This window comes from Anopheles bellator, chromosome 1 (genome assembly GCF_943735745.2).
Source record: "Anopheles bellator chromosome 1, idAnoBellAS_SP24_06.2, whole genome shotgun sequence".
Taxonomy (NCBI): Eukaryota; Metazoa; Arthropoda; class Insecta; order Diptera; family Culicidae; genus Anopheles; species Anopheles bellator.
Window position 1 is genome coordinate 3,087,556 of NC_071285.1, and position 25,144 is coordinate 3,112,699.

Consider the following 25,144-nt stretch of genomic DNA (forward strand, 5'->3'; position numbering starts at 1 on the left):
CTCTCTGATCGCTCCCGATCCTCCTCGCGGTTGTCGATCGAATAAATTATTACTTTCCTAAAGGACTGCAGTCGGTCGGGGCCTGTGTGTTTTGGTATAAAAGAAGTTACCTGTTGCTGACCCTATGGGGAGCGTTACACTTTCGACTTCGTACTTCGGGGATCTGGTAAGTCCTGTCGATTCTAGGCGCTTTGCCGCACCGGTTCCTCGTAAACCGGCCCAAGGGACGACCCGCAATCGTCACCGTTGGTGAGCTTCCTCGATGGGTCGTTGTCGTGCCCATCCGAGTCCGGCTCAACGGAGCATCCGTTGCTGATCGTAGTGGGCTCCTCGTTCTCCTCGCTGTAGGTACCGCCGGTCAGCATCCTGTCCGTTTCAGTCTCTTCGTGCTCGGTGATCGGTTCCTGCTGCTGTTGTTGCTGCTGCTGCTGCTGATTGTACACGTAAGCGTGGGCATGATTGTGATGCGGTTGATGGCCATTGGTGAGCCCCGTCGCCGGAGGACCTCGGTGGTGTTGATGATGGTGGTAGTTGCCATTGATGGCGTTCTCAATATTTACATGCACCGTCTTCACGAACTTGGGATGCATCCGGAAACCGCCACTGCCGCTACTGCTGCTGGCACCGGACGCGTCCGAGTAGTTGGTGAAGTAGTTGGTGCAGCTCTCGTGTTCCCCGCCGCTGCCACCGCTACCGTCACCCCGTGGGGTGCTGCTGCTCTCGTCCAGTATCTGGTACTGGTCGTTGAAGGACACCACCTTCGGCGTAGACAGCCCGTCGCAGCTGACACCGCCACACAGCCTGCCGAGCGAGAGGAAGAGCGAGAGGCACTCAGATTTTAGTGTCATCACTTTTGGGACTACTTTTATCTGAGGTGATGCATCAAGTATTTGGAAAACTTTGACACTGAAACTTATTTCCAAAGTGGAGAGTCTTCAATTCAAACTGAAGTCGTGCAAGAGAAGCCAATACACCCAATCAACGAGTGACTGTTTGGTGCGGATTTTAGCTATCGGCGAAATTGAAGCGGAAAACTTGAACAACATTTAGTTTCAGCAGGACAGCGACAACGTCTTATACAAAGTCGACTCGGCCAAAATGTAATGATCTCTCGGTGACCTACCTGTTGAGATGTGGCGGCTGACCGTGCGCCGTCGGCGGATAGCACAGGTTGGCGTGCAGTCCGGCGTGCGGCGGATGATGCAGCTGCTGCTGGTGCTGGTGCGGGTCCGGGTGGTAGTCGTGCGTTTTCGAGCCCGCCGAATGGCTGCTGCGCGAGTGGTTCGACTGGCAGCATGATATGGAGGAGGCCGACGACGAGTTGGGCATCCGATACGGATGATACTGATTGATGTCCCCGTTGCTCTTGACCGGGCTGTTGTACACCTCGTCGTTGAAGTACGGCGACTCCCCGGGAGTGCCACCGGCAGGTGGATGAAGCTGGTGGTGCGGCGGTGGGAAGTGCTGCGGGGGCAACGGCAGTGGCGGCACGTTCCGCATCGTGCACTCGTTGGAGCTACTCCGGGACGAGGATCCGCGGCCTAGCAGGGAAGGGTCTACATATTGATATGAGTGCTGTACGCTTCCGCCACTTCAGAGTCCAGAACCCCCCGAAACACCACGGTGGTTAGGTTTGTGGCCATAGCAGAGTTAGTCGCACACCAGACAGAAAGGACGAGAAGTGTTAGAGAGTTCGATGAAGCAACCGTCACAGCCAGGACCTGTGCCTGTCTACTTACTTATAGATACCGGACTGCGCCGATCCGCAACAGAGCGATCCCTGAGAGCCGATGGGCGGCGCCCCGTTCGGTGAGCACACGCTGCCGCCCATCAGTTCCGAGGGATACACATGGTTTAGGTGAATGTGATGGTCTAAAGCTTGCGGGATCGGTGGCGGATGTTCCGGCGGAGGTGGAAGAAAGTCGATCCAGTTCGCGGGAGCTAGCGAGCGGGCGTATGAAGCGGGGGGCGAATAGGTAAAGGGGTTAGTTCGGAGGCCAAACACAATCAGAAAAACCAAAAACGTTAGTTGTTGGAAACGGATGGACGGACAGTACCTTGACTATACGGAACCGGAGTGAAGGCCTTCGGATGTCCCGGTAGATACTGCGCGGGATCGGACCGCTGGGTAGAGCCTCCCGATATGTACCCATCCAGCCCTTGGTAGATGATCTTCGCGTTCTCGTTCGGATTCCCGTTCACGAGGACGGTCGTTGCGTACGGCGATGGATTATCCGGAGACTGTAGGAGAGAAAAGAAACGCATAAGTCACACCCAGTTCCGGCGGTCGTCTTCCGTGCCGCTAGTCACCTTGCGGCTATTGTAAAAGGACGTGATGCTCCTCGGGTCCACTTCGGCGTAGTCGGTGCTAACGTCGGCATAGTTGCCCGGCGTCTGCGTACTCTCGAGCAGCTTCGCCTCGCTCAGCCCCGAATCCTTGTCCGTATCGGTGGACCTCCAACCGCGATCGATCCACAGACAGTCTCGCCGCGAAACGGCCACCGTCGGCCTTCGACTGTCGGAACTGCCGGTGATCACCGGAACCGTGGCACTCATCAGCTCCTTGCTCATCTTGGCTCGATTGCGGAAGAACAGCACGGCTCCGACCGACGCCGTGGTGAGCACGGCCAGCAGAAGCAGGATCATCACCACCATGAACCAGGTCTCGTGCAACAGACTCTGGTGCCGGTAGCCTTCCATATCGCTGACCGAATTGTGGGCCCGCGGTGGAGCTATCACGTGGGCCGGGTCCATGATGAGGAACGCTGGCTTCGAGTAGGGCCCAGCACCGACCCGGTTGAAGGCCACCACACGCACCGTGTACGTCGTGCCGGTGGTCAAGCTGTGGAAGAAGATCGACGTCGTCGTAGCGTTGAGCGTGATTTGGGCCAGGACCTTCGATGAATTGAGGGCCCGCAGCTGGACCTTGTAGCCGAGCAGAACCCCGTTCAGGTGGCTGTCGGACGGTGGCTGCCAGTTCACGAGACCCGTGGTCAGATTAACCATCCCCGTCTGCACGTTGACCGGGGCACCGGTCGGGAAGTCTTCCAGCGTTTGGACCACCTTCGAGCTGGTCGGTTGACCCTCGACCGTTTTGAAGAAGGGCGTCAGGAAGAACTCGTAGCGAGTGAACTTCTCGAGGCCCGTGATGACGTGCGTCTCCGAGGGATTGATCGGTATCGTCAGCATGCTGTAGCTCTGCGGTTCGACGGATGACAGGTTCCGGAAGCGTACGTACATACCCTCGACGTACTCTTCGGTGTTGCTGATGTGTAGCTGCCACTCGAGCCGCACGCTGGTGGAGTTCAACGGTATTACGTCCACCAGTTCCACGATCTGACGGGTGAGTAACGTCGATTTGCGATGTTAGGATTAGGTTTTTAAAAACACATTAACCGAATGACTGACCTGTCCGTTAAGCACCAGTCGAGCTGTTTCGATTTCCTCGGGCATTTTGACACCATCGCTTGCCGACAGCGTCCTGATGATGGCGGAAGTTGGCGACGGAGCCGAATATCCGTAACTGTTCTCGGCTCGGATGATAAACATGTACGACGTCGAAGGCGAAAGGTTTGTTATCTGTCGGAAATATAATTTCATTTTTGTAATGCTCCGACAACTGGCGGCCTCCGACATTGAGCTCACCGTTGCCGTGTAGCCCGGAATCCGGCTCATGGCCTTGATCCAGCCGGCCTTCTCTTCCGGGCTGTAGTACTCGATCGTGTACCCGCCCGTCACCGGATTGATCTGCAGCTCATCCTGACCCCGGGTCCAGGTCAGCGTGATGTTGCTGTTCGTTATGTTGACCGCCCTCGGGGCTCCCGGTGCGGACGGCAGTAGATCCGCGTTGTGCGATCGATGCTGCATCGAGGAGAGATCGCTTGCGACCTACGGAGAGACGAACATTATGAAATTGCTCTGCCTGGCTGTGGCTGGCGCTTCATGTCCTCCTCAGCTGCAAAAATAAACTAACCGTTAAGTAAGCACTCCACGAGGTCTCTCCCTTCTCGGAAAACGCCACGCATCGGTACCAGCCACTGTCCTCGTTTCGTAGATCTGCGAAATAAATCAAAAAACCGGAGGCGTTATGCTTCGGGACGGAACGGCGCTCGCTCGGGACCGAGACGACATTAAACTAACAAACGCATGGCCCGCCGACGCCGATTCCAAGCGGCCGATTGGTACTGACCCAATTTGGGCGGCAAGAAAATACGCGGAACACTCAAAGTACTGCCGCGTGCTGTCGATTGCGGGGGACAGATAGGACAGGGTTCGGCGAATTATGCAGATCTTTTACGACGACCGCCCGACCGCATTCGTCTAACGACAACAGAAGCCCTCACTACTGCTCCGTAGTGAGGGTTAAGTAGGTTATCCTCAATTTTTGATAGAAGTTGCCGAAGCACAGTTTGAACCTAAGAAGTTGATAGTAATGCCAATAGCCACTTTCAAAATCTATTAACAGTTTATTAATGGTTCGTTTCATTGGATGATAAAATTGTGCAATTGTTGACAGAGGAAGCTCCAAAAAGGAAGTATTATAAATTAGGCGAAGGGACCGAACGATGGAGCGAGCGTGCCGAACATCGCATGCCCTAAGTGGCCTCTGAGATGTTACTTTCGTAGGACAAGCAAATCACGGCAAACACCGCTACATGTTTCTGGTTACAAGATCGTCGATAACGTGTTACCAGAGAGCGTGCCATGTAAAGGGTCAGAGACACGTCACCACGACAGTTATCGAATTAGAACGATACATCGCTCTCCGACCGGGGCCCCACTTCCGATAGAGCGATTATCCTACCGACGGAGCAGCAGGAAGAGGCCAACATCAAGTAGCGAGGCCATGCCGTGCGTGCTTTGCGCGCGCCGCCATTAAACTAGACACTGATTAGGGGACCCGGGAGCTAGTTGAACATTAACCTTTCCGGGCGGCCGCTACAAGGGCCGCGCGGCGCTCGATGCAGCTCTTTTCACGTTGAACTGGTGCCAGATCACCATAAAAAGTTGCCGTCCGCGTGCGGCGCCAGGCCACTTCTCCGGGGGCGAGATGAAACGGCTGTTCCGAACAAACAGACTGCAACCCAACAGGGAGGCTTAGGGGTTAGGTCAGGGCCATGTTCCGAAACAAATAGGAACTGCCTTCTTACGCCCGTCGGCCGATAACGACGGAGCTGAACAGCGAAAGACTGAGCTGCAAGAATGCTGCCGGGCAGCTCTTCTTGCCTTAAAATGGCCAACGAATGAGAAAAAACGTCCCGTATCCGCGCCGTCGCATTCCAAAACCCGACGTGCCCCGCAGAGCGTGGTGATCGCTGTGGCGTGTAGCACGCCACACCGACAGACAGTCCCCCGAAATCTTCGCACGAGAAATCAGGGATTCCGAATCCACCAAGTAGAAGACACCTGAAGTACGGGCGCGAGACTCACGAGTTTAATTAACTTTCCACAGCCGCGACGACATCGGCCGGGGGAGCCATACTTTCGGTCGCTGATAGCATTGCAAGTTGAAGTTCGTCATTAGGACAATTCCCACAGGTTTAAGAGTCACCACCTTAGGGCGATCAAATTAATGTTAAATATTGGTAAAAAGGAATTTATCGATCTTAATTCCATTAAAAACAATGCCGATGTGTTCACTAAAGAAGACCTTCTTTTTGACGTAAGTACTGGGTAGTTCAATAAGTTTTGCTCTTCAATAAAAGAGGACGTTGCTACGTGCCTAATTTTTTGTTTTGTTATATTGGTACACTCTTCATATGAACGTATGTGAAGTTATCGGAATGTCACAGTATTTTTACAATGAAAAAAATCAAGTACCGTGCAGTGACTTAATTTTTATTTTTGGACGGTCTAAAGGCAAAGCAAATTTATGAACAACTATTGAAAGTGTATTAGAACTCCTCGTCTTCAATTAGGGGGTTAAAAGGGGGGTTTTTCTGAGGGGTTTAAACGTGGTCATACTAGCCTTCATGCCTAGCGATCTCATTGAGCAGTACGAGTATAACCAATATTTTAGCTGAAGTATTGCGTTCGAACTTCGAACTTCGACTTGTTGCAGTATCCACCGTATTCACTAGATTTGGCCCCTAGCGACTTCCATCTATTTTCAGATAAAAAAAAAAAATCATTCGTGAAAAGCGTTTTTCATCAAATAATGATGTCATAACAGCTGTGGAAGCGTATTGTGAAGGCGTTCCACTTTTTCGCTTCAGAGATGGAATTCTTAAATTGGAGTCTCATAGGATCAAGTGCATTGATGTTCAGGGAGACCATACTGAATAACAAAGTGAATTTCATACCATACAAATGTGTCTCTCTTATTGAGGCAAACAACTGATTGAACAACCTAGTATACTATAGTTTTGAAACAATAATCAACTATAGTATTGAAACAATAATCAAAATGAATCTTTTAAGAACATATTCCCAAAAAAATTAGTATAAAAGTTAAAAAGGTACAATTTCGCACAAAAAGTCTCCCTCGGCTGGAAGGACGTTTGACGTATTTGAAAACATAATGCTTCGCGCGCGCACCAATTCACTGATTGATGGGTCCATTTCTCTCAGCGTCGCTCAGGTTTGGCGGCCGCCCCCGGGCGGAGTGTCTAAATCACCCCCCAAAAACCTTGCGCCATGTTCCCCACCGTGGCAGCATTTTGCATTGAGGTTGATCCAAGGAAGAAGGAGCCTCCAAATCGAGGTAAAGGTAACCTAATCCCTACGAGCAATCCAGCGAATATATCTTCGAAGTCGAGGTTTTCGGGGGGCCCACCGTTTGAGGGCTCCCCTCTGGGCCGTACCACTCAAGCCTTGTTGGGGCATTAAAATGTAGCCCCCAGGGCGTTGTAGGTGGGAGTTCTTCCACAACACATACACACTGCCGAGGGTAGGTTGGTTTATGGCCTCACATTCTTCATCCCCGGTGGAATCACGGAGCTATGCTTTCATTCTTTCTTATCTTTCACTCATTTTTCAACCCCCACACCGGCCGGTGGAAGGCAAAGTAATCCGCATTATAGGTTGTAATTATGTATTTTTGCACAGCGCCCGCGTCTTGGCCACCAGAGGTCGACGAGGCTTTCTCATCGGCCCTCTCTTTCGTGCGGTGTGAATTATGATTCTTCGTGTGTTCTGCCACTTTTTTTTTGCCTCGTTGCCACACTAACTTGACATTCTAATTCCATGTTTATGAAGGCATTTAAAAGTTTACTTCTCACACAAATGCCGTCTTAAGGTTCGTAGATTGTATCGTGCGCCGCGGCATGCGACATTATGCAAAGCTCATTAAATACGTGGAATGAGCCACGCGTGTCCCTATCTAGAACAAGTGAGCTTACAACGGGCTCGGGCAGCGATAGCCGGAACTGCAATTGCAGAGAGAACTGGCCTGCAAGACGTTGCACAATTTCTTCGCCGACTGTGCAAACGACCGGCCGGCACGCAAAAGCTTTGTGGTCACGCACCGTGTGGCCGCCCCGAAGGCGTTTAAAATGCGACATTTACCTTCGGCAAACAATGTCCGCTCAACGGCCACACGAACCCTGCCATGTTTGAGGGGGCTTTCCTGAGTTGTGGAGGGCCAACAAATGGGCGACAAAACAAATCGTCATGCAAGCGGCCAATCAAACCACGGCCCCCAGGAAGGGCACCGAGAGGCTTGTCGGTTTTCAATTAACTACACCAAAAGCTACAATTCAACACACGAAGCCGACGTCTTGATTGCAGGACTCGCCGCGGTGGTACTTACCGTCGATACGCAGGGTTCCCGTCTGGATGATGGAGAAGCGTCCGTTACCGCCGCCGGAAAGGTTGATATCGGAGGCATTTTTCATCCAACGAACCATCGGCGTCGGGGTGCCGCTGGCATGGCACGGAAGGAGGGCCACGTTGCCACGGGGAAGCGTTTGGTTGGCCGGAACGACCTGTAGCACCGGCGGAGGGCTGCTGTCTTCCGACGAGAGCACCTTTTGGGGCGACGGGAGAGAACGGACATGAATTAACTTTTCGCTGGGAGTTTCCGGTAAGGATCTTACCTGTAGGTAGGCCCGGCTAGTCGTCGATCCGGCCACACTGAGGGCCGAGCAGATGTAGTACCCGTCGTCGTCCTTCTGGACACCGCGGATCTGGAGAGTTCCCTGCACGGACACCTGCATATTATCGTACGTTTTGTTGGGGAACATTAGCGTCTGGGAGCCTTCCTTGGTCCAGAACACCGACGGCGGTGGGTTGCCCGAAGCGGTACACTTGAACGAAGCCACACCGTTTAGGGCCGTTTTCTGGTCCTGCGGTTTGATCAGGAACGTGGGGGGAGCTGCAAGAAACGGAGATCAGTCGAAGTTAGCCGAAGACACTTCTTGATTCAAATGTGCTGCAAAAATATTGAAAAATGCCTGAGCGGGTCCTGATGCTAAAGGAACACTCCAAGAGCCCCGAGAAATGGCTGTCACAAATGTTCCAGATTACGAGACCTCACTGCTGCACCTATCCGCGGTGGTTCCGCTTTAGCCAATTCCAGAAAAAAGAGACCAGCATAAATCACCGAAATCGTTCTTGGCACATTCAAAAGTGGGAGCGCACACATTCGTCGACACTCCCCCTCGGCGTAAGGACCTCGCTGGGTGGGAAGATAATCTCCCACGGGGCTCCCCAGATTCAGCTTCCCGGTAGGTAGCGCCTGCGTAATGGTTATTGTTTCACCTCGTAAAACAATCATACCAAAGGCAGACAAAGAGAAAGTCCACCCGTAATCCGGACACACGCGAAAGGCGGTGCGCGATTTGCATTTTGGGCGCGAACGCGCGCCGGCGTGTTGTGTAATCTAAATCTAATCAGCATAAGTGCCAGCCCGTCCGTGGCCTGCGTTTGAGCCTTGGTCCGCCGATATGGTGGTCCGCCGTTCCTCAAACTTACAGCAAAATTCGCCGCTCTCCGTTAAAGTGGCGAGAGCCTTTCTGGGAGAGCAGTCGGTCTGTGTCTGCTGGAATGTCTCCATTAAACGGGACGAGCGCATCCGGAACACTTTTCAAGCTGGCAAGCTGTATGGCAAATAAAACGTAAGCTCTTCTGGTTTCGCTCGGAATTCGGGTTTTCAATTTCCGTAATTGAACACCTCGAAATCGAACAGCACGAAGCACCCTTTTTCCGGAAATCATCGTCGCTTTACTACTCTCTATTTTCTCTATTCGAATAAACATAACTTTTATGAAGGTGCACGTCGAAGTGAAGTCATAAAACCGAACTTCCTGGACCGATGAAAATCGTTGCTATCAGCCGGCACAAAAATCCAACTCACGTGAGAATGGGAAAGAATTGAAATGTTGAGCATGTTAATGTGCTCCCCGTTGCAAGTTACGTTAAATATAAATAAGGGAAAGAACCATACATGTTAGAACCTACACTCAGCCTCAGACATACTTACAGTTCACAATGAGGTGCGCCTTGGCCTTAATCTGACCGATCGCGTTGTGAGCCTCGCAGCTGTACAGGCCCTGGTCGTTCGGGACCACACTGCGAATCACCAGGCTACGATCTTCCTCCAGGATCTCGGCTCGGCCCACCGGGATGTGGCCGTTCTCTTTGCTCCACAAAATCTGTGGCGTTGGGTCCCCGTCGACGGCGCACATGAACTGAACGCGCTGGCCAACGAGCGCGGTGGCGTCCATCGGTTCCACCTTGAAGAACGGTTTTACTGTAAAATATATAATTAGAAACAAAAATTCGTTAAAAAATTGTAAAATGGTTCTACAAACCCCACCAAATTTTAAGAAAGTCAATATGTCGTGTGCATTAATATCATTAAAAGCTGTTTACCTCAGTTTTGAGTAATGTGTTTAAAGTAAACGACCAAATCAATCACCGCTCGCGCCGACCTGCACTCTGGTGCATCGTTTAATAAACTGGGGCCCAGCCCCGAAAAATGTAGTTAATGGAAACTCGGGCCAAATTTGCCACGGTATTTAAGTTAACATTTATTTCCCATTTCCTTGCGAAAGGGTTCCACCACCGGAGAGAAGGGAAGCCCACCGAACGCGGGGCTTTCGCGTTTCCCAACAACGGGGTCGCCGATAGCCGCCGGGTCCCGCAAAGAAAACAACTCTCAAATTACGCCTTCTGCGCAGATTTACCGATATCAATCAATCAAAGCCCAGGTAGGGAACGCGCTGTCCCGCTGGGACGAAGTCCTTTCCGCGGACTCCATTTTGGCGCGGGACATCTTCGCTGAAAGCCGGCAACAGCAGCTGATCCTCCCGCGGGAGAGAGAGATTGCATGCTTCGAAGAGGCGGGTCCGTCCAAAACACGGCGAGCTGATGCCTGCAGGACACGGCGCACGGCGGCACGAATTTTATCTTTCGACGCAACCCCGAAGAAGCCCGAAGAAGTGAGAAGCATACCCTCTTCTGCCCTGTGTACGTTCGTAGTGAAACGAATAAATAATGTTCTGCAAAAACATTGAAACATTGATTTGCGATATAAATCATCCACGGGGATCCCCGGCCGGGGACCCGCGTAACTTGAGGCGATTTTGCAGCGCACCGTCAGCCAGCCAGGCTCGTCAGCGTCTTGAAGGTTGGCCACGGCTCAGGACGACAGCTGCCGATGGGCGAAGAAAGGTACTAAGCGGACATGCACACACGTATGCCAATTGTCTTGCTGGCCATTTTTTAATGGCCGTGTCGTGGCCGAGAAGGAATTTCTATATCAATTTTTCGCAACTCAAGAAGTATTAATGACCGACGAGTGCCGTGAATGACCATTTCAGTTGCGCAATAAATTTGTTTTCGGTTTACAAACGACGTACGTCAAAAATTACTTTGTTGGTGACAATAAATTGCGACCATTCCCCAGAGGCTTAAACTTATTGTACTTGAAGTGCTCAGTGTGAATCTTGTCTAAAATCCAATAAAGAGCTTCATTCCCATTCTGCAGTCTTGTACACTAAATATGCCGCCTGATTACTATTGACTCCCTTAATGGATTCAGAGTCACCCTTCCGGGGTCTACTAAATAGCGGAAATTGTATCCTCTGCACAGGCCCTCAGCCCTTCTAGTATTACCTTTGCTTAAGCCACACACTTTCACGGGCCGTCTTGTGAAGGGGACTCTTTCAACGCCCTCTGCCCAGTCAGCGGATTGATTGGTGGTGGGCAGAGCAACAACTTTGAATTGATTTACGAGCTGGAGCGCGATATTTCGTTTCATACGGTTCGTCGTCGTTCGAACCCCAATTTCGCTTTCCACCCATTTATCCCCTTCGCACACTTTCTGGCAGACGAGCTGCTGCTGCTCCTGGAGTTGCCCGGAATTCCCCATTCTAGTAGCCGCTTTCTTTTTTTCCAGCAAAGTGTGAACCCCCGGACCCGGAAGAAACTTTTCCTCATCATGACGACATAAAATTCTAATAAAACCGGAAAACTTCCAAATATGCTCCAATCATGTAAGGCTCTCTCCCCGGGGCGCACATATCCTTGGCGGAAGTCAGCAATAATCCATCGACATCAGGCGGAACGGAGCGAGCTGGGGGCGTGACCGGAACCGGGGCACTCGTGCGAAGGAAGGCAGCAGCAACCCCCCCGAAGAACACAATCGATATACTGGCTTGTGGCATTTAGAACGCAATAGTCAGCTCTTGATTTCGTGGCCCACAACCGAGAATTCGACCTCATCGGATTGGTTTATTGCTATTCTTGGTTGGGGCGCCCTGGCAGAGAGAAGGTGTCTATGTAGGTGCCCCCAGAACTTCCTCTGTTTGCTTTCCGAATCTCGGTGAAAATAGGGACCAGGGGACTCCTTCATGCGGTAGAGGCGTACTGTGCTGGGCGAATATAATATAAAAATTTATTGGCAGGAAAAGTCCACCGTAAAGAACAAACTCGGGCTCGGCTCGCAGTGTGTCAGCAGGGATCCTTCCTTCCGTTCCGGCAGGCGGCAGTGGGACTAATTTACAATTAGATTACCGATGGGGCACAGAATGCGGAACCGGAAGAAATGCATTGATCAGCACTTTATCGGCCTCCGCTGCTGCGGAAACTCGGACACCGATTTATGGGACACCATTGCGACAAGTGTTGGGCTGGCCACACCAAACAGCGGTATTGCTGATATAGGCAGAGGAACGGATTGTTGGCAGATTCAACAATAAAGTAGAATAAAATTCAGCTCCCAAAAAAGGATGAAAAAAGCTATGAACAAAATGGCCAAATTAAAGTATAAAAGAATAATTGGGAAGTTACATAAAAAACCACGCGCCATTTGACCAAAAACATGATGACATAATTTTGGAGCAAAACTCGAGATGCGAATAAACAGTTCGCCAATTAGTGAAAACAACTTCACTCCGACTGATCACTAAATAGAGTTGTGTGAGCTTTGGGAAGTTGAAATTGCCCCCATCGCGAGATGATTGCGAGAAAAATGGTCCCTGTTCTCGGGAAATGGTTCAATAAATCGTCCATAATTTAGAATGCCCCCCTTCGCTAAAGTAATTGCTTTAATTAGTGTTTAGAGAATTCATGGCTTGCCCTCGGGGTGCAACATATTTTTCCGTTCCGCAAATTGCAGGGCCCAGCAGAGACCCGGACGCGCGCCCGCGCGCTGGGCGAAATAATAATCAACGACGAGGACTACGAGGACGACGACGGCGGCGAAATGGCAAAATTGGAAAATCGATTAACCAAACTCGGCGGCCCTAAACCCCGGGTCTTGCATTTACGAAATCTAGCTCCCGGCGATTGCAGAAGACCGATGGAGCACATGAATCAACCCCGCGCGGGGATCGGTCGCTGGGAAACGCGCTGTGGAGCAGCGCTCTCTAACGGTTCCGAAGTTATTGACTCACTTCGCCTGTTGCTTTCGGTGTTCTTCGCAGAAATTCTTTAAATACTTAAAGCGAACGGTGGCGGCGGCGCCGGTTAACGTTAACCTCACGACTGCGACTGCCTTTGCGAGTTAAAATTGGAGCAAAGACCGCGCAGCAAGCCCCTCGGGGGGTATATGCTTGACTCAAATAATAAACATGCCCCAATAAATCAACCATCAACCCCGTTAGGGCCCAAGAGCTGAGACGTCTTGCTTGTCTTACCTTGCACCGTCAGCCGGGCGATGGCGCTTTCGCGGGTCCCGACCATGTTTTGGGCGATGCACTGGTAGCGCCCGCTGTCCGCTGGCCGCACGTCGCTGATCATCAGGTTGCCACCGTCCACGATCCGCATTCGGCCGATCTCTTTGGCCGAGCGGAGAAGGTGTTGCTGCTGCTGTTGCTGCTGCGGCCCGTCGTCCAGTGCCAGCCGGATGTCGTCCTTGAGCCAGCGTATCGTCGGCTCCGGAGTTCCCTTCGGGGCTCCACACTCCAGCAGGGCCGTCTCACCGGCCGCCACGCGCGTGTCCTTCGGCTCCACCCGGAAGTCGTCTCGAAGCACTGTGGAAAGGGGAATATAGTTTAGATGATGAAAATTATACGGGGAAAAACAATTCTTGAAAGTGATCTCTCAACCACTGATCGCATAGAAATCAAAGTATGTGGTAAAGAATAAGAAAGAAAAAACTTCAAAGCAAAGGATCGGAGTTCCTCCACATCGATTAATGTGATCGCGCAGCCGTAAATATCGTGCTAAGATCGTTATTAATGAGTGTTGACATTGCCGTGCACATTGAATTACACGCCGTAATTCAATCCGCTCCGTTCTCGGTTTGACAAGACCCGTGTGTCTGTCGCATTATGTGGTTGTTTGTGGTTCATTTTCCGGCGCTTGTGCAAGGGATATGGTAACAAACGCGGACCGTGCCACGGCTCAGTTTGGATTTAGGTTTGGTCATATTTAAAGCAGTTCTTATTTCGGAACGCAGAAAGCCCCGTTTTTAATTAAATCCACATAATAAAATGGTTCTAGCATGTCTAATCTCTTTCCTAAGGTGAACGATATTTATATGAGTGACAAAACATCAATTTATGGCGCCTCACGACATCACTTCTCCTCCGGCGGTGTATCGACGACGAGTAAGTAGTCCACCTGGGCGAAGCCGGAGTGTCCAAGTGCCATCATTTAATTTCCAACTTTCCTCCCATCATCATCATCGTCGTCGTCGTCGTGGTCCGCCTATCGGATGTCTCGAAGATAATCTGGAGCCTTTCCCGAGGTCTTCCCGAGGCCGAACCGGAGCGGACTTAAACGTGGAATTGCTATTTGTCGTGCGCGCGCCCTTTTCCCCCCCACCCCCGATGGGGATCATTGTTGTAATAAATAATTATGCAAATCAGTGCAGCATAAAATTATAGCGATAGCGAGAGATGAGCCCACTAAGAGGCTGGCTGGCTGGCGGCGTCAACCGTGTCAACCGACACCGACCGACGGCGCCATTATCTCCCGGGGAGGGAGCTCCGTTCCGTGGGCAACCTGTCACAATCTATCGGAGGCACTGGCAGCGACTTTATCTTGTCAGGCGCCTGTGGTCAGGATTAATGATCCATCCGTCAGCCGGCAGGCGGAGCGTGGCGGACAATAAAAATAATATCATAGGATGTGGACGGTAGAGAGTGGTCGCTACAAGGAAGATACACTAGGCGCTATGTTCTCTGATGGGCGATGAACTATTTTTAAAGGGAAAAGATTCTTTGCGTTTAAATTTTGGCAAGTTGCGGATAGACGATCACTTACGTGCGATCTGCAGCGTCGCATTACGACTCTCGGCGACGCCAACCATGTTGGAAGCCACACACCGGTAAACGCCGGCATCGTTTTCCTTCTTGCCATGCAGTGTCCTCAGGAAGAACAGCGATCCCGACGGCAGCAGGAAGTGGGTCGAAGTAAACTTGACCGGTTCGCCGTCCTTGTACCACTGGAACGTCGGTTCCGGTTTGCCTTCCGCCTTGCAGTTCAACGTCGTGGGTTCGTTTTTCGGTATCAGCACGTTGCTTGGATGTTCCGTGATCCGTGGAGCACGATACTGAGCTGTGGAGATAGATCGAAGTAAGAATTAATATACAAATAATTGTTGATTGAATTCAATGTCATGCAAATTAAAAAAATAGTTTTCATGATCCAAATAAATGCTTTGGCTGTTGTCCCGTCCGCTGATCCTTATTACAAGAAATCCCCTAACAAGAAATAGTTTCGTTTTAACGACGCCAGAGCTTCCGTTATGCTTCCACTTGCGCTCTGCGCTGCCTGGCCGGCGGCTACCGACCCATTCGGCAGCATAATGTTTCACAAGAAAAGACAGCATAATGAAACCAGAAGTAGCCTCACCCCGTTTTGATGGGCGATTGGGGTTGCGATTTTTATTGACCATCCTCTCTTCCAGTCGGTTAATGAGTCGGTCGATGCAACCTCCGTAGGACCAATTAAGTGCAGAGATGCACCAGAACTGGGAGCCCATCCCGGGGGGCTTAAATTTACTACCAGAAGTGCACGTCCGGTGCACTAATTGGTTCTAAAATATCTCTCATTGTCTCAATGAGGCAGCAGAGTGGGCTGCGGTCAGCGAGCCGATTCCTTCGACCATGCGTCGTGGTCATTTGCTCCCTGCTGTCCCTTTTGCCATGGCCGCAAGATTCTGTAAAACGCCCTTGGCGGTAAAAACTCGCCGCAGCCACCGTCTTGTGGTTACAAGGTGATTCAATAAGTAGTGAAGCTTATCGGAGACCGGAATACGATAACTACGAACAGGTGAACGTAACGGGTTCAAATTGATTCCAGTTCCTAAAATACTAATAGGAGATTTTACAGATGATTTAATTTTTATTTCGATAAACGATGAGGTTACAAAAGGCACCTCCTATATTTATAGACCAACATGTTGAACTAACCCGAAGCAATGCATAACTCCCGAAGCTTTAAATGGAGAGAACGACCGCCCGAAAGGGGTTTGCATACCACGCAAGCACACATACACCCGTACGGTGACATTTACTCCTAGACAATGGCTAATAAATGTGCAATTATGGTGTGTGCGCCTTTGGGCACTGCGCCGTCCCACGTAAGGTGGAAATCGCCAGCATTTTAACTGCATCCCCAGCCATCTGGCCGTTGCCATGCGCCAAACCCACGGGAGGAAAAAACCGAGCATTGCCCACAAAGCATACGTAGAGCGTCGTGCTCATTTACCAAAAACGACGTCCTTCCTTCCTTCCCTGATTGATCTTCGATCTGCGACTCTCCTATAACGCGCTATCGTTACGAAGCCATAAGTGCGTGCCACTTAAGGTGCCGCGCACGGCGTCTTTTCCTTTGAGGACGGTTAATCCCATTTTCCGCGCACGTTCCGCCCGGTGCGGGGGTTGAAAATGAAAGCACTGGAACCGGGCGGTGTGCACAATTTATGCACCGCTCACTAATAGATTACGATTGTTGTTGCGCGGTCCTACGCAAAGAAATGATTACTTGTCGGCGTCTGTGCTTATGAGATGGCCGTCGGGCTAGGGAATGTCATTATTCTTCGGTTTCGCTTCGGGCTTGGGATTGGCTTGGAGCACACAGTATTTAAAACTCTATTAAGATAGAGGTGGACCGCTTTTGCAAGGTGCGTGGACTGGACCGTTTACCAGAAGGACTTTCCCCCTATCCGTTTTGAATGGGAAAGAAAGATAGGCAAAGCCGTGACCAGGGCCATTTTGTTGCTGTTTCATTTCAAGCACATATTTATTTGTTACAATTATTAGATATTTATTTTCTTACAATTATTATTTTACACAGTAGCTTAGAATCTGCTTCGTAATAATTTAAGTGGATACTTTGGATCAGAAAAACCATAAAGCTCTTTCACTTGTCCGCACCAGAGCGGGTTTTATAATTTGTTTATTTAACTTATGAAAAGGCAAGTTATGGTGGCAAGCAGGTAATGTTGCCAAAACAGAAAAACTAGGAGGACCAAATTACCAGCTAGAACCTTCCGTTTAACAGTCCGATTTTATAGTTTTAGACCTGGTACTCTAGGCAATCGTTCTCTTGACCCACAGTGCAACGCTTGACCCGTTGACTTAAATAAATAAATAAAACAGGAGTGAGATAATATCGAGGAAAAACTAATAAATTTTTGGAAGCATTGGCATCACTTCATAAGTTTGCCCTCAGCTGTCTCAGGGAGATCTCGAAACAGTCACTGGTCATGAACTTACAAAACCCGCAGAGCATTCCTTTGGCGAAGAAAAATCGTCATTCAAAAAAGAAAAAAATCCATTTGGGACATGGTGATAAATAAGCGGGGCGCGTTAATACGATAAAAATGAATCACATCCTTGCCACAACACGGAATCCGTTTCGAAAGTTATTTCCATCCTGTCGAGCGGGTTACACGCGCCCGCTTTTTCCATTCCTTCCACGATGGCCGTTTTCCTTCTTTTTTCCTAGGGGCCCCCCCCTGAAAAGCAATTTGTGAAAACAAACGTGCTAACAATTTCTCCTCGGCGAAGCGGCACATAATAATGTGACGAGGAGCGAAGAGTGATGTTTCGGAACGCAAGTTCGCAATAAACCCCAAAACGCAACGCCGACCTCAAGTACCTCTGGGGATCCGAGATTCTGAAAACGATCTCGGCGTCAGACGACGACCCGCGGCAAGTGTGTTCCTGTTAGCCAATTCCTGACACCTCCACATCGTCCGTTCGCGGAGGATGTTTTCCTTTCTGCTATCTGTGAAGACGACAATGTTTGGATTTTTGGCTGCCACCAAACTCGACTCTCATTGCTCATTGCTCATCGACTTCCTCCGTTCAGGGGGTTTCCCTGGGCTCCAAGATGACGCCATGCTCATAAATAAATCAACGCCAATCAGCACACAGACACGGACCCGAGGATGAACTGTGAACTAAAATATGCGCCACGCTAGAACCCGATCGACGCAGATCGCGCGTTCCATTTATCATTCACAGTCGCCAAAAGGGTGAACAAGAAATAGAGTGTGAGCGCAACGACGCAGGAGATCAAAAGCCATCGGGGGGACCATCCGAGGGCGGAGAGCTGATTTGGTTTATTGGATGATGTCTTCATTTTGCAGACTCGACTCGGATGCCGCCCTTAAAGTGCGCCTGTTTCATAAAACAAGAGCGACCTTTCTAATGCACGGTGCATCAAAGGCTAAGCTTTTGCGGTGTGAAAGGCTACAGAGGCGCCAGCCTCGGGCCCAATCAAACATGGAGAGCATAACGCCGGGCGGTTCGTTTGTTTTGTTTGGACAAAATTTATGATCTGCGGAGCGATAGATGATCCCGGCATGGAATCAGAGGCGCGTGATGCTTGCGCCACCGAACTCCAACATCCGGACCAACATTGAATCAGCATAACGCACGCGATATGTTGCCTGAGCGCGCGGCGCGACTTTATTGATATAATTTTAAAATGGCGGTGCCTTTGATAAATTTAACGACCCGTAAACGGTGCCCCCTTCACTGTCCAACGAGAGTGTTAAAACAAAACACCCGGGCGGGTCACAGGCGCATTAGCCTAATTCGCTCACAATTGAAAGGATGGCAGCTTGTGAAGCAACTCTAGCCGCTTTCGGCGTTTGGACCGCTTCAAAAGGCTTCCGATTTTGAATAAAATTTGTTTAACAGAGTCTGTTTAGATTTGTTAAATTATTTCAAATCTTTCACCTTAAAAAGAATTTAATTTATTTAAAAGTGTTTCGAACATATTCCAAAACCTCAAGTTCTTTTAAATCACATATCTCTGGTTCTGTGCCCTCTCTGACGGGCTGCCTGATCTCGATCGTCATTAGTCGCTCTAAAGGGCAGCCAATCATTATGCTTCACTTCAGCGTGTTCGTGTTCACCGTTGACAGGAAAGTGGATCATAAACCGATATAATGACATTCCTATTGATACCCATTGGGGCCAACATTAATAATGTTCTCTGTACCGCACACCGACGGGGTGGGTCAGTTCCCGCCATCAACAACTCGAGCAGCCTCGTCACGAGCGCGTTAGAGCTCGATGTGCTCCACATCGTTTACCTGCCCACATCGGTTGATGATGTTCCTGTTCCCCGTACGGCCAATAGCCAGGCCAGCTGACCCCGGTTGGTGCTCATCATCACCCATCATGGCCCATCTCACACACCCGTTGACGCGACTCCTTTTGACTTCTCGTGACTTTTCTATTTCCTACTTTCAACATACGGTCCCCGCCTGTCCACCGGTAAGAGGGTTATGTGGTCCTCGCTGCATGTTTCACTCAGCATAAGTTGGTGCTTTGAAAAATTACCCTACGGCCCCTCGTTGTTCTCGCTCAGGTAACGCCGGGCCGGGCACAACCGACTCGGTGAAACTCAGTCACTGTCATAGTTCACGGGCCGGTCACAGGGCAACTTGTATGGCCATTACGCTGACGTGTGACAGACGCTGGCGACGATGATGGATTTAAAGCACCAACCTGAGGAGACCCCCTCCGATAGCGGCACATTGTCAGCTTTTTCATTCGTTTTCTTATTTAGGTCTCGAAGTGACAGAGTTAATGGGGAGTACCTCGATAATCAGCACATGTTTTGATAAGGAATCGTGTATTAAAAATATGCGAAAAATTAATGCTAAATTTCATGCATTTCAGCTCAAAACCTTCCAACTTTGTGCACTATCCGAGCATCGAGCGTTCGGATCCATGGCCCTCGGACAAGAATGCAACAACAGAAGGCACGCCACAAAAGGAGTTCTGCGTGAATACTACCCCATCGAGAAGCAACCGGAGTAATGGAGCCACCAGAAAAGGATAATTCGCTTGTCAGGGCGCAATGGCGTAAAATGATGGATGATTGCTCAACGAACTGTTGCAAGGAGGTTAAACAACCTCGGGACACCATTTCGCCCCGTCTGCGCCAGGCCATGCAAGGGCCAGTGACAGTTTTCTCTCTCGAACCGGGACTTTTGAGCCACATACAAATAAAGGATATTGGTTACATTGCGCCTAAAATGTTTTTTTTCCGAAGCAATAAGCTGGGACTGGCTAGGTATCTATAACAAGACGTATTTCACTTAAACTTTTTGATAATTTTTGGCACCATTGGGAACCATAAAACAAACCAATAAATTTGCAAATAATACATCAATTATTTATGCAAATACTGATCGACACCAAGTAGATGGACCATAACGGATGGGGTTCGAGCGGAGAGTAAGCCCTTTTAAATAATCAAATCATTCCGAACGAGTTTTCCCGCGAGCAGAGCACTAACGAAGCATTATTATGACGCTTCGCGCCCGTCACACGAAGCGTACAGTTTAATTTAACCATTTTGCCCAGACGCGCGCTGTTATGCAAATCGCCACCCAAACCAGGCTCTTTCTGCTGTTTGATATTCCAACATCCACCAGCTGGACCGGGGGGGAACATTACTTCTGTCGCTCTCCTCGCTTGCCCTAAAAAAGCGCCAAAAGGCCGACCGTTGTTGAAATTCAAATTTCAGCACCAAGTATGGGTGGTTGGTGTGCTGTGGTGCCAAAAATGAAACTAATTTGCGTGCGCAGCCGAAATTTGAGCCCAGAACGAGGTGAAAATCGATCGCATTCATTAGTTTCGCGCCCAGCCCGACCCCAAAACGGCGACGCGTTTCGGGCAAACATTTGAGCGTTAGCATCGTAACCCCGAAATGGGACAGATTCCGGCGGGACTGCGTGGGTTCATAGTTAACGAGCCTCCACAAACCTACCATATTGGCTGCGGAGTGCTGTGTGATCGTTCCTTACCACAACCTTCCTGAGGATAAAAGTTAACGCCATTAGGTTGGTGTTTCGAAAAAAGATAAATAAACCCCCATCCATTAAACATTAAACTTTGTCTCACGACTTTGCAGCCAATGTATTACGTCCCCGGACCGTGGACCGTGTTTACCTTTTCCGCAAGGGTCCTTTTTTGAGAGTGACGCACAAAAATCAACGCCACCCGCCGGAAGTGTATGCAGATGATGTCAAAGCTCAAATGAAGGACCACCGAGGAGCTGCGTACGCCCGGATGCGGATAAACACTAAACCACTTCACTCACACATACGAGAAAGGGTGCACCCCAACACACATACAAGAACGAGCCCTGGTTTAGGAATGGCTAATTATATGGCATTTGTAGGGTCGCGTTTTGTGTATTATTTTTTCCGCTCGGTCCAATGCTTCCGTCGAAGCATTTCTCGGATTAAATTCCGTTGGTACGCAGCGCAGTTCCGGGTGTGCCGGGCGCGCCGAAATGTAACGTCCCATTTGTTGAAGTGTTTAATTAATTTTAGACACGTCAGCTCCATTTTGGCGCGGCGTACCCATTCATGGAGCAAACGGACCTCAGGATTCTTTCCGCCCCATTTTGTTTTGTTTTTCTAATTGTCTAATGTTGCCCCCGAAACAAGGACCCCCATTATTGGGTGAAAAGGGCGCACATTCTTTCCCTTTCATGGTGGTGGCGGCGGCCCCACTAGTAATTCACCCGTAACGGCCGGTGCTCCACATTTTTACAAAGGGACAAAGGACGGACAAATCACTCCTTTTTGTTTCGTGCCCAAAGCTTTTGATCCCTTCGTGGTAAAGAGGCAGAGCGCTATCATTGTCAAATATGTAAGCCCTACTTATTGCGCATTTTCTTTCACAAGGTCCTTTTCTGGTGAACTAATCAAGCGGAGCAGTTTTGCTGTGTTGGGAATTACGTTTGGCAGTGATGCTTTAATAACAAAGGAATTGGCTTTAACTAATTTTTTTTCGCTGTCTCTTTGTTGATTTGAAAGAACAGGAGAATCTTGTTGATGTCCTTAAAATTAATCCAAATAAACTAAAGCCTTGTGGACGGCCCGCGAACACGCCCTTCTCCGAAAGCTCTTAAATTATCCCCAAGTGATATCCGCCGATGGTTTGGGTTTCGCAAATCGCAAACCCATCGATTGCGGGCTCACGGGCTGGCCTCCTTCTGGTAGCCCGATAAACATGCCAGAGTAAATCTTTTTCGTTCCAATTTTACGACCTTCGCGGTGTCGTTTGTTAAAACCCTTGTACTGCCCTAGACCTCCCGCCAGCCAGCCAACCCGGGGTGGTCATTCGATACCCGGCAATTGGCCGCACATGATTTGCATGTAAGTTTCTAATTTCACGCCGCCGACACCTAAAATCACAAGCAGTGAAGAGCAAAAAAGCAGTGATTCACGGACGGTCACGTGAAAACAAAAATAATAAAACAATTCGGCGCCACGGGCAGTTATTGCGCAAAGAGAGAGAAAGAGAGACTTGTTTGCATGCCCCGACCGTGCCCCTCAATAACTTAACTCTATTTCGAGAGGCTCGAATTCCGGCGTACGGCGGCGGTCAAAGATCGGGCCGGTTCGAGGATCGCCGCTTGGATGGGTGCAGCAGCGCCCCTCATTATGCTTCCGCCCTGGCTGGAATCCACCACATCTCGACCACCACCATGGAATGGCCTGTGGAATTGCACGAGTGCGCTCGCTGTCAGCGATGCAAAAAGCGTGGTTGCAAGTTGTAATTTAGATCAAAACGTCGATAGGCGGCCGTAGCCCGCGGGGAGGGCGACCGGCTCGGGTTGGCTACACTTCTGCGGGTACTACACACTTCTATCGTCTAGCTAGGAGTCGTATAAGGATGTCGAAGCGAAGGAGAAGAAAACCCGGCGCTCCACTCCACGGCAGACCACAGACAATAATCACAGAATCGGTGCGCCTGCTCTCTCGAGAGCTGCACCCGAGATCCTGCGGGTTCCTGCGGGAAGCCATTGAAATGTCAAACGACACACCGAAACACTGGTCCCGGCTCGGCCCGACCCGTGGCCCGTGCTCCGGTAAAGCGCGCGGGCAACATTGTTCGGCGGCACAGATAAAGATGTCGCGAAAACAGCGCCGCGGCTCTTGAATCGACTCCGACGCCGCCGCCTCAGAGGAAAGATAGTCGACGATAGAGTAGTGGGAGTCGAGAGAAGATATATGGCCCTCAGCCGACCAGCGCCCCACGATTTTCCCCGGGCAGGCTTTCAATTAAACGTTACGTGGCTGTCTACAAACGCCGGTGGTTGTCGGCAGATGTGGCATAATTTTCCTTTAAACTCCCGAGAGGACATTACAATCGTTGTCACAATTAAGAGTGTGCCGACAGTGGGCACTGTGTAATTGACAACTAAAACTGTAATCCAGTTTTGGGGTGTCCATATTTAAAATATACGCTCTATTCGAGCACATTCGAGCAGCTGGTTCATTTGCGAGATTTTGCAAACGGCGCACCATTCGGAGGTACGATTTATGGGACCAGCCGCGGGATCAATCGGCACCCGGCGCAGCGAATAGGGCGCGTAAGGTCGTAACTTTGTGGCGCAGCCAACTCGGCTTCTTTTACGAGGTGTTTCGTGACGTTCCGCTCGTAGTCGTTGCCGCCCCGTATGAGCTGGTGGCCGATGCATCTGCCTCTGCGATTTTCTGGTTGCGCCCCCCGAGGAACATACTGTTTCAATAATTCAGAGAACCGAAAACACCCAAGGCAGCTGTTTTTGCGCTGGCGCTCGATCAGATTTTGCGTGCTCCTACACGATCGCGAAGTCCAGCCCACAGTGATCGGAATTTGGAGCGATGCAGTTTATGTGGGGAAGTGCTCTACTTTTGTGGATATCCGCGTAGCTCCCCGCGTGTCCAATTGAATCGAAAAGGTGTTGATCGTTTGCGGAAAAATAAAATTCTGTCTAGAGTTATATGATAGAACTCGCCACTTTAATGGTTCAATCGATTACGATTTGTCTACACTAATTTAAGGTTTACTACAAGATTTATCTCGCGTTGCTAGGCAGGGACAGATTATTAATAACACACTGCCCACGGGCCAATTCGTGTGGACCAGGCGCTAATAGCTAACGCACCGCATTCATCTCGTACCTCAAAACTGCTGCACGAATTATCATTAATTATCCCAACGAAGACCCAAGCATTAGCAAGAGGCGTCCCGGCGGACTAGAGACAACGGCCGAGAAAAAATCGAACACGGAACGTAATGAGGTCCAGAAAGGTCCCGCCGCCTTGTCCGTGTCCGATCCGCAGAGTTTCTCACACCTTAAAAGCGGTCCACCAACAACATGATGGTGGCCGCACAACATGACAACGCCCAACCTGGGGCCGCGCGCGAGAGATATTCATTTTCGTCGTTCGTGTTCGGCCGATCGAGTACTGTCAGCCCGCTGTCTACTTGTTGACGTTGCCAAAACACCCAACCAACGAGCCAGCCAGTCCGTTAGCCCAGCAGAACCGCCAGGCACAACCCAAAACAAATGCTAAAATTAAGCGCTCGGGTCATCCATCTTGGGTGCGCGATGTCTTACTCTCCGTTGTACACTATTCATCACCACTCAAGGGTTGGGAGATGGAGTTCGGGTCGTTAGCATGGACCGAGACGATGTCCCAAGGCATCCAAGGGGTACGACGTGTGGCCAACGCATCCCCCTGAGCAATGCGGGATGCGAGAATATTTTTTGTTGCCGGAAGGAACCGGCAAATGGTGCAAGGCGCAACCGGCCACATTTTACAGCTCATTTGGTTCACGTTCGCAATTAATTCATATTCAGAGGGATCGATCGATCGGTCCTGTACTTTTGTTTCATTGAGGCGATCTGAGCCTCGATACACCAGGCATCCAGCAAGTAAGACCCAAAATGATGTACCTGAAAAGAGAGTGAAAAAAAGGAAATGGTTAATTTTTGAATTTTTGAATTTGATATTTTGTTTCAAAATAAATGAGTCGTTAGTAGGGGCAGCGCCCGATCTACGGTTCGGTTCTGTCGTGGAATCGCTACGGGTTTCGCTGACAAGACCTCTGACAGCCCGCCAGAGGGTTATCACAAGTCCATCAAACCACAGGCCCCGGACAAGAAAGCAAACAACAAAAACTGGTGATTTCGTTAATCCAGGAATATAGCAATTCCACGGGGCAGCTCCACCGCAAAACCAGTTCTTGTTCAGGTTAGTCGGGCACCTCAGCATGTTTCTTAACGGGATCTCCATTTTTTTCGCGCCATCACCTCATCTTCCCCGATCGAACACAACCTGCGAGGGACTAAATTCGAAACCGTGTCTCAGAGGCGTGTTTTAATTTTTTGGTCAAAAAACTGATCCGAATCTGGTTTTCCGATGGCATCTGAGAGATGCCTTGGCCTTGGCGTTTATTAATTTATCATTCAAATGGTGTTGAAACTTTTGCGT

The 25,144-nt window shown here is 50.1% G+C and overlaps 1 protein-coding gene across 1 annotated transcript in view; it reads right to left on the reverse strand.

Annotated features, from left to right (window-relative positions):
- Positions 1-182: 182 nt before the first annotated feature.
- The window catches only part of LOC131215393 (protein sax-3-like), a 41,389-nt gene continuing 16,427 nt past the window's right edge, over positions 183-25,144 (reverse strand). Inside the window, exons 2-14 of the mRNA XM_058209782.1 lie at positions 14,656-14,949; positions 13,083-13,418; positions 9,422-9,691; positions 8,037-8,314; positions 7,751-7,967; positions 3,974-4,056; positions 3,646-3,888; positions 3,409-3,579; positions 2,311-3,336; positions 2,058-2,241; positions 1,740-1,941; positions 1,124-1,591; positions 183-801 (exon numbers count right to left, since the gene is read on the reverse strand). Of these exons, the coding sequence (XP_058065765.1) occupies positions 183-801; positions 1,124-1,591; positions 1,740-1,941; positions 2,058-2,241; positions 2,311-3,336; positions 3,409-3,579; positions 3,646-3,888; positions 3,974-4,056; positions 7,751-7,967; positions 8,037-8,314; positions 9,422-9,691; positions 13,083-13,418; positions 14,656-14,949 (4,391 nt within the window). The remainder of the gene's footprint in view (positions 802-1,123; positions 1,592-1,739; positions 1,942-2,057; positions 2,242-2,310; positions 3,337-3,408; positions 3,580-3,645; positions 3,889-3,973; positions 4,057-7,750; positions 7,968-8,036; positions 8,315-9,421; positions 9,692-13,082; positions 13,419-14,655; positions 14,950-25,144) is intronic.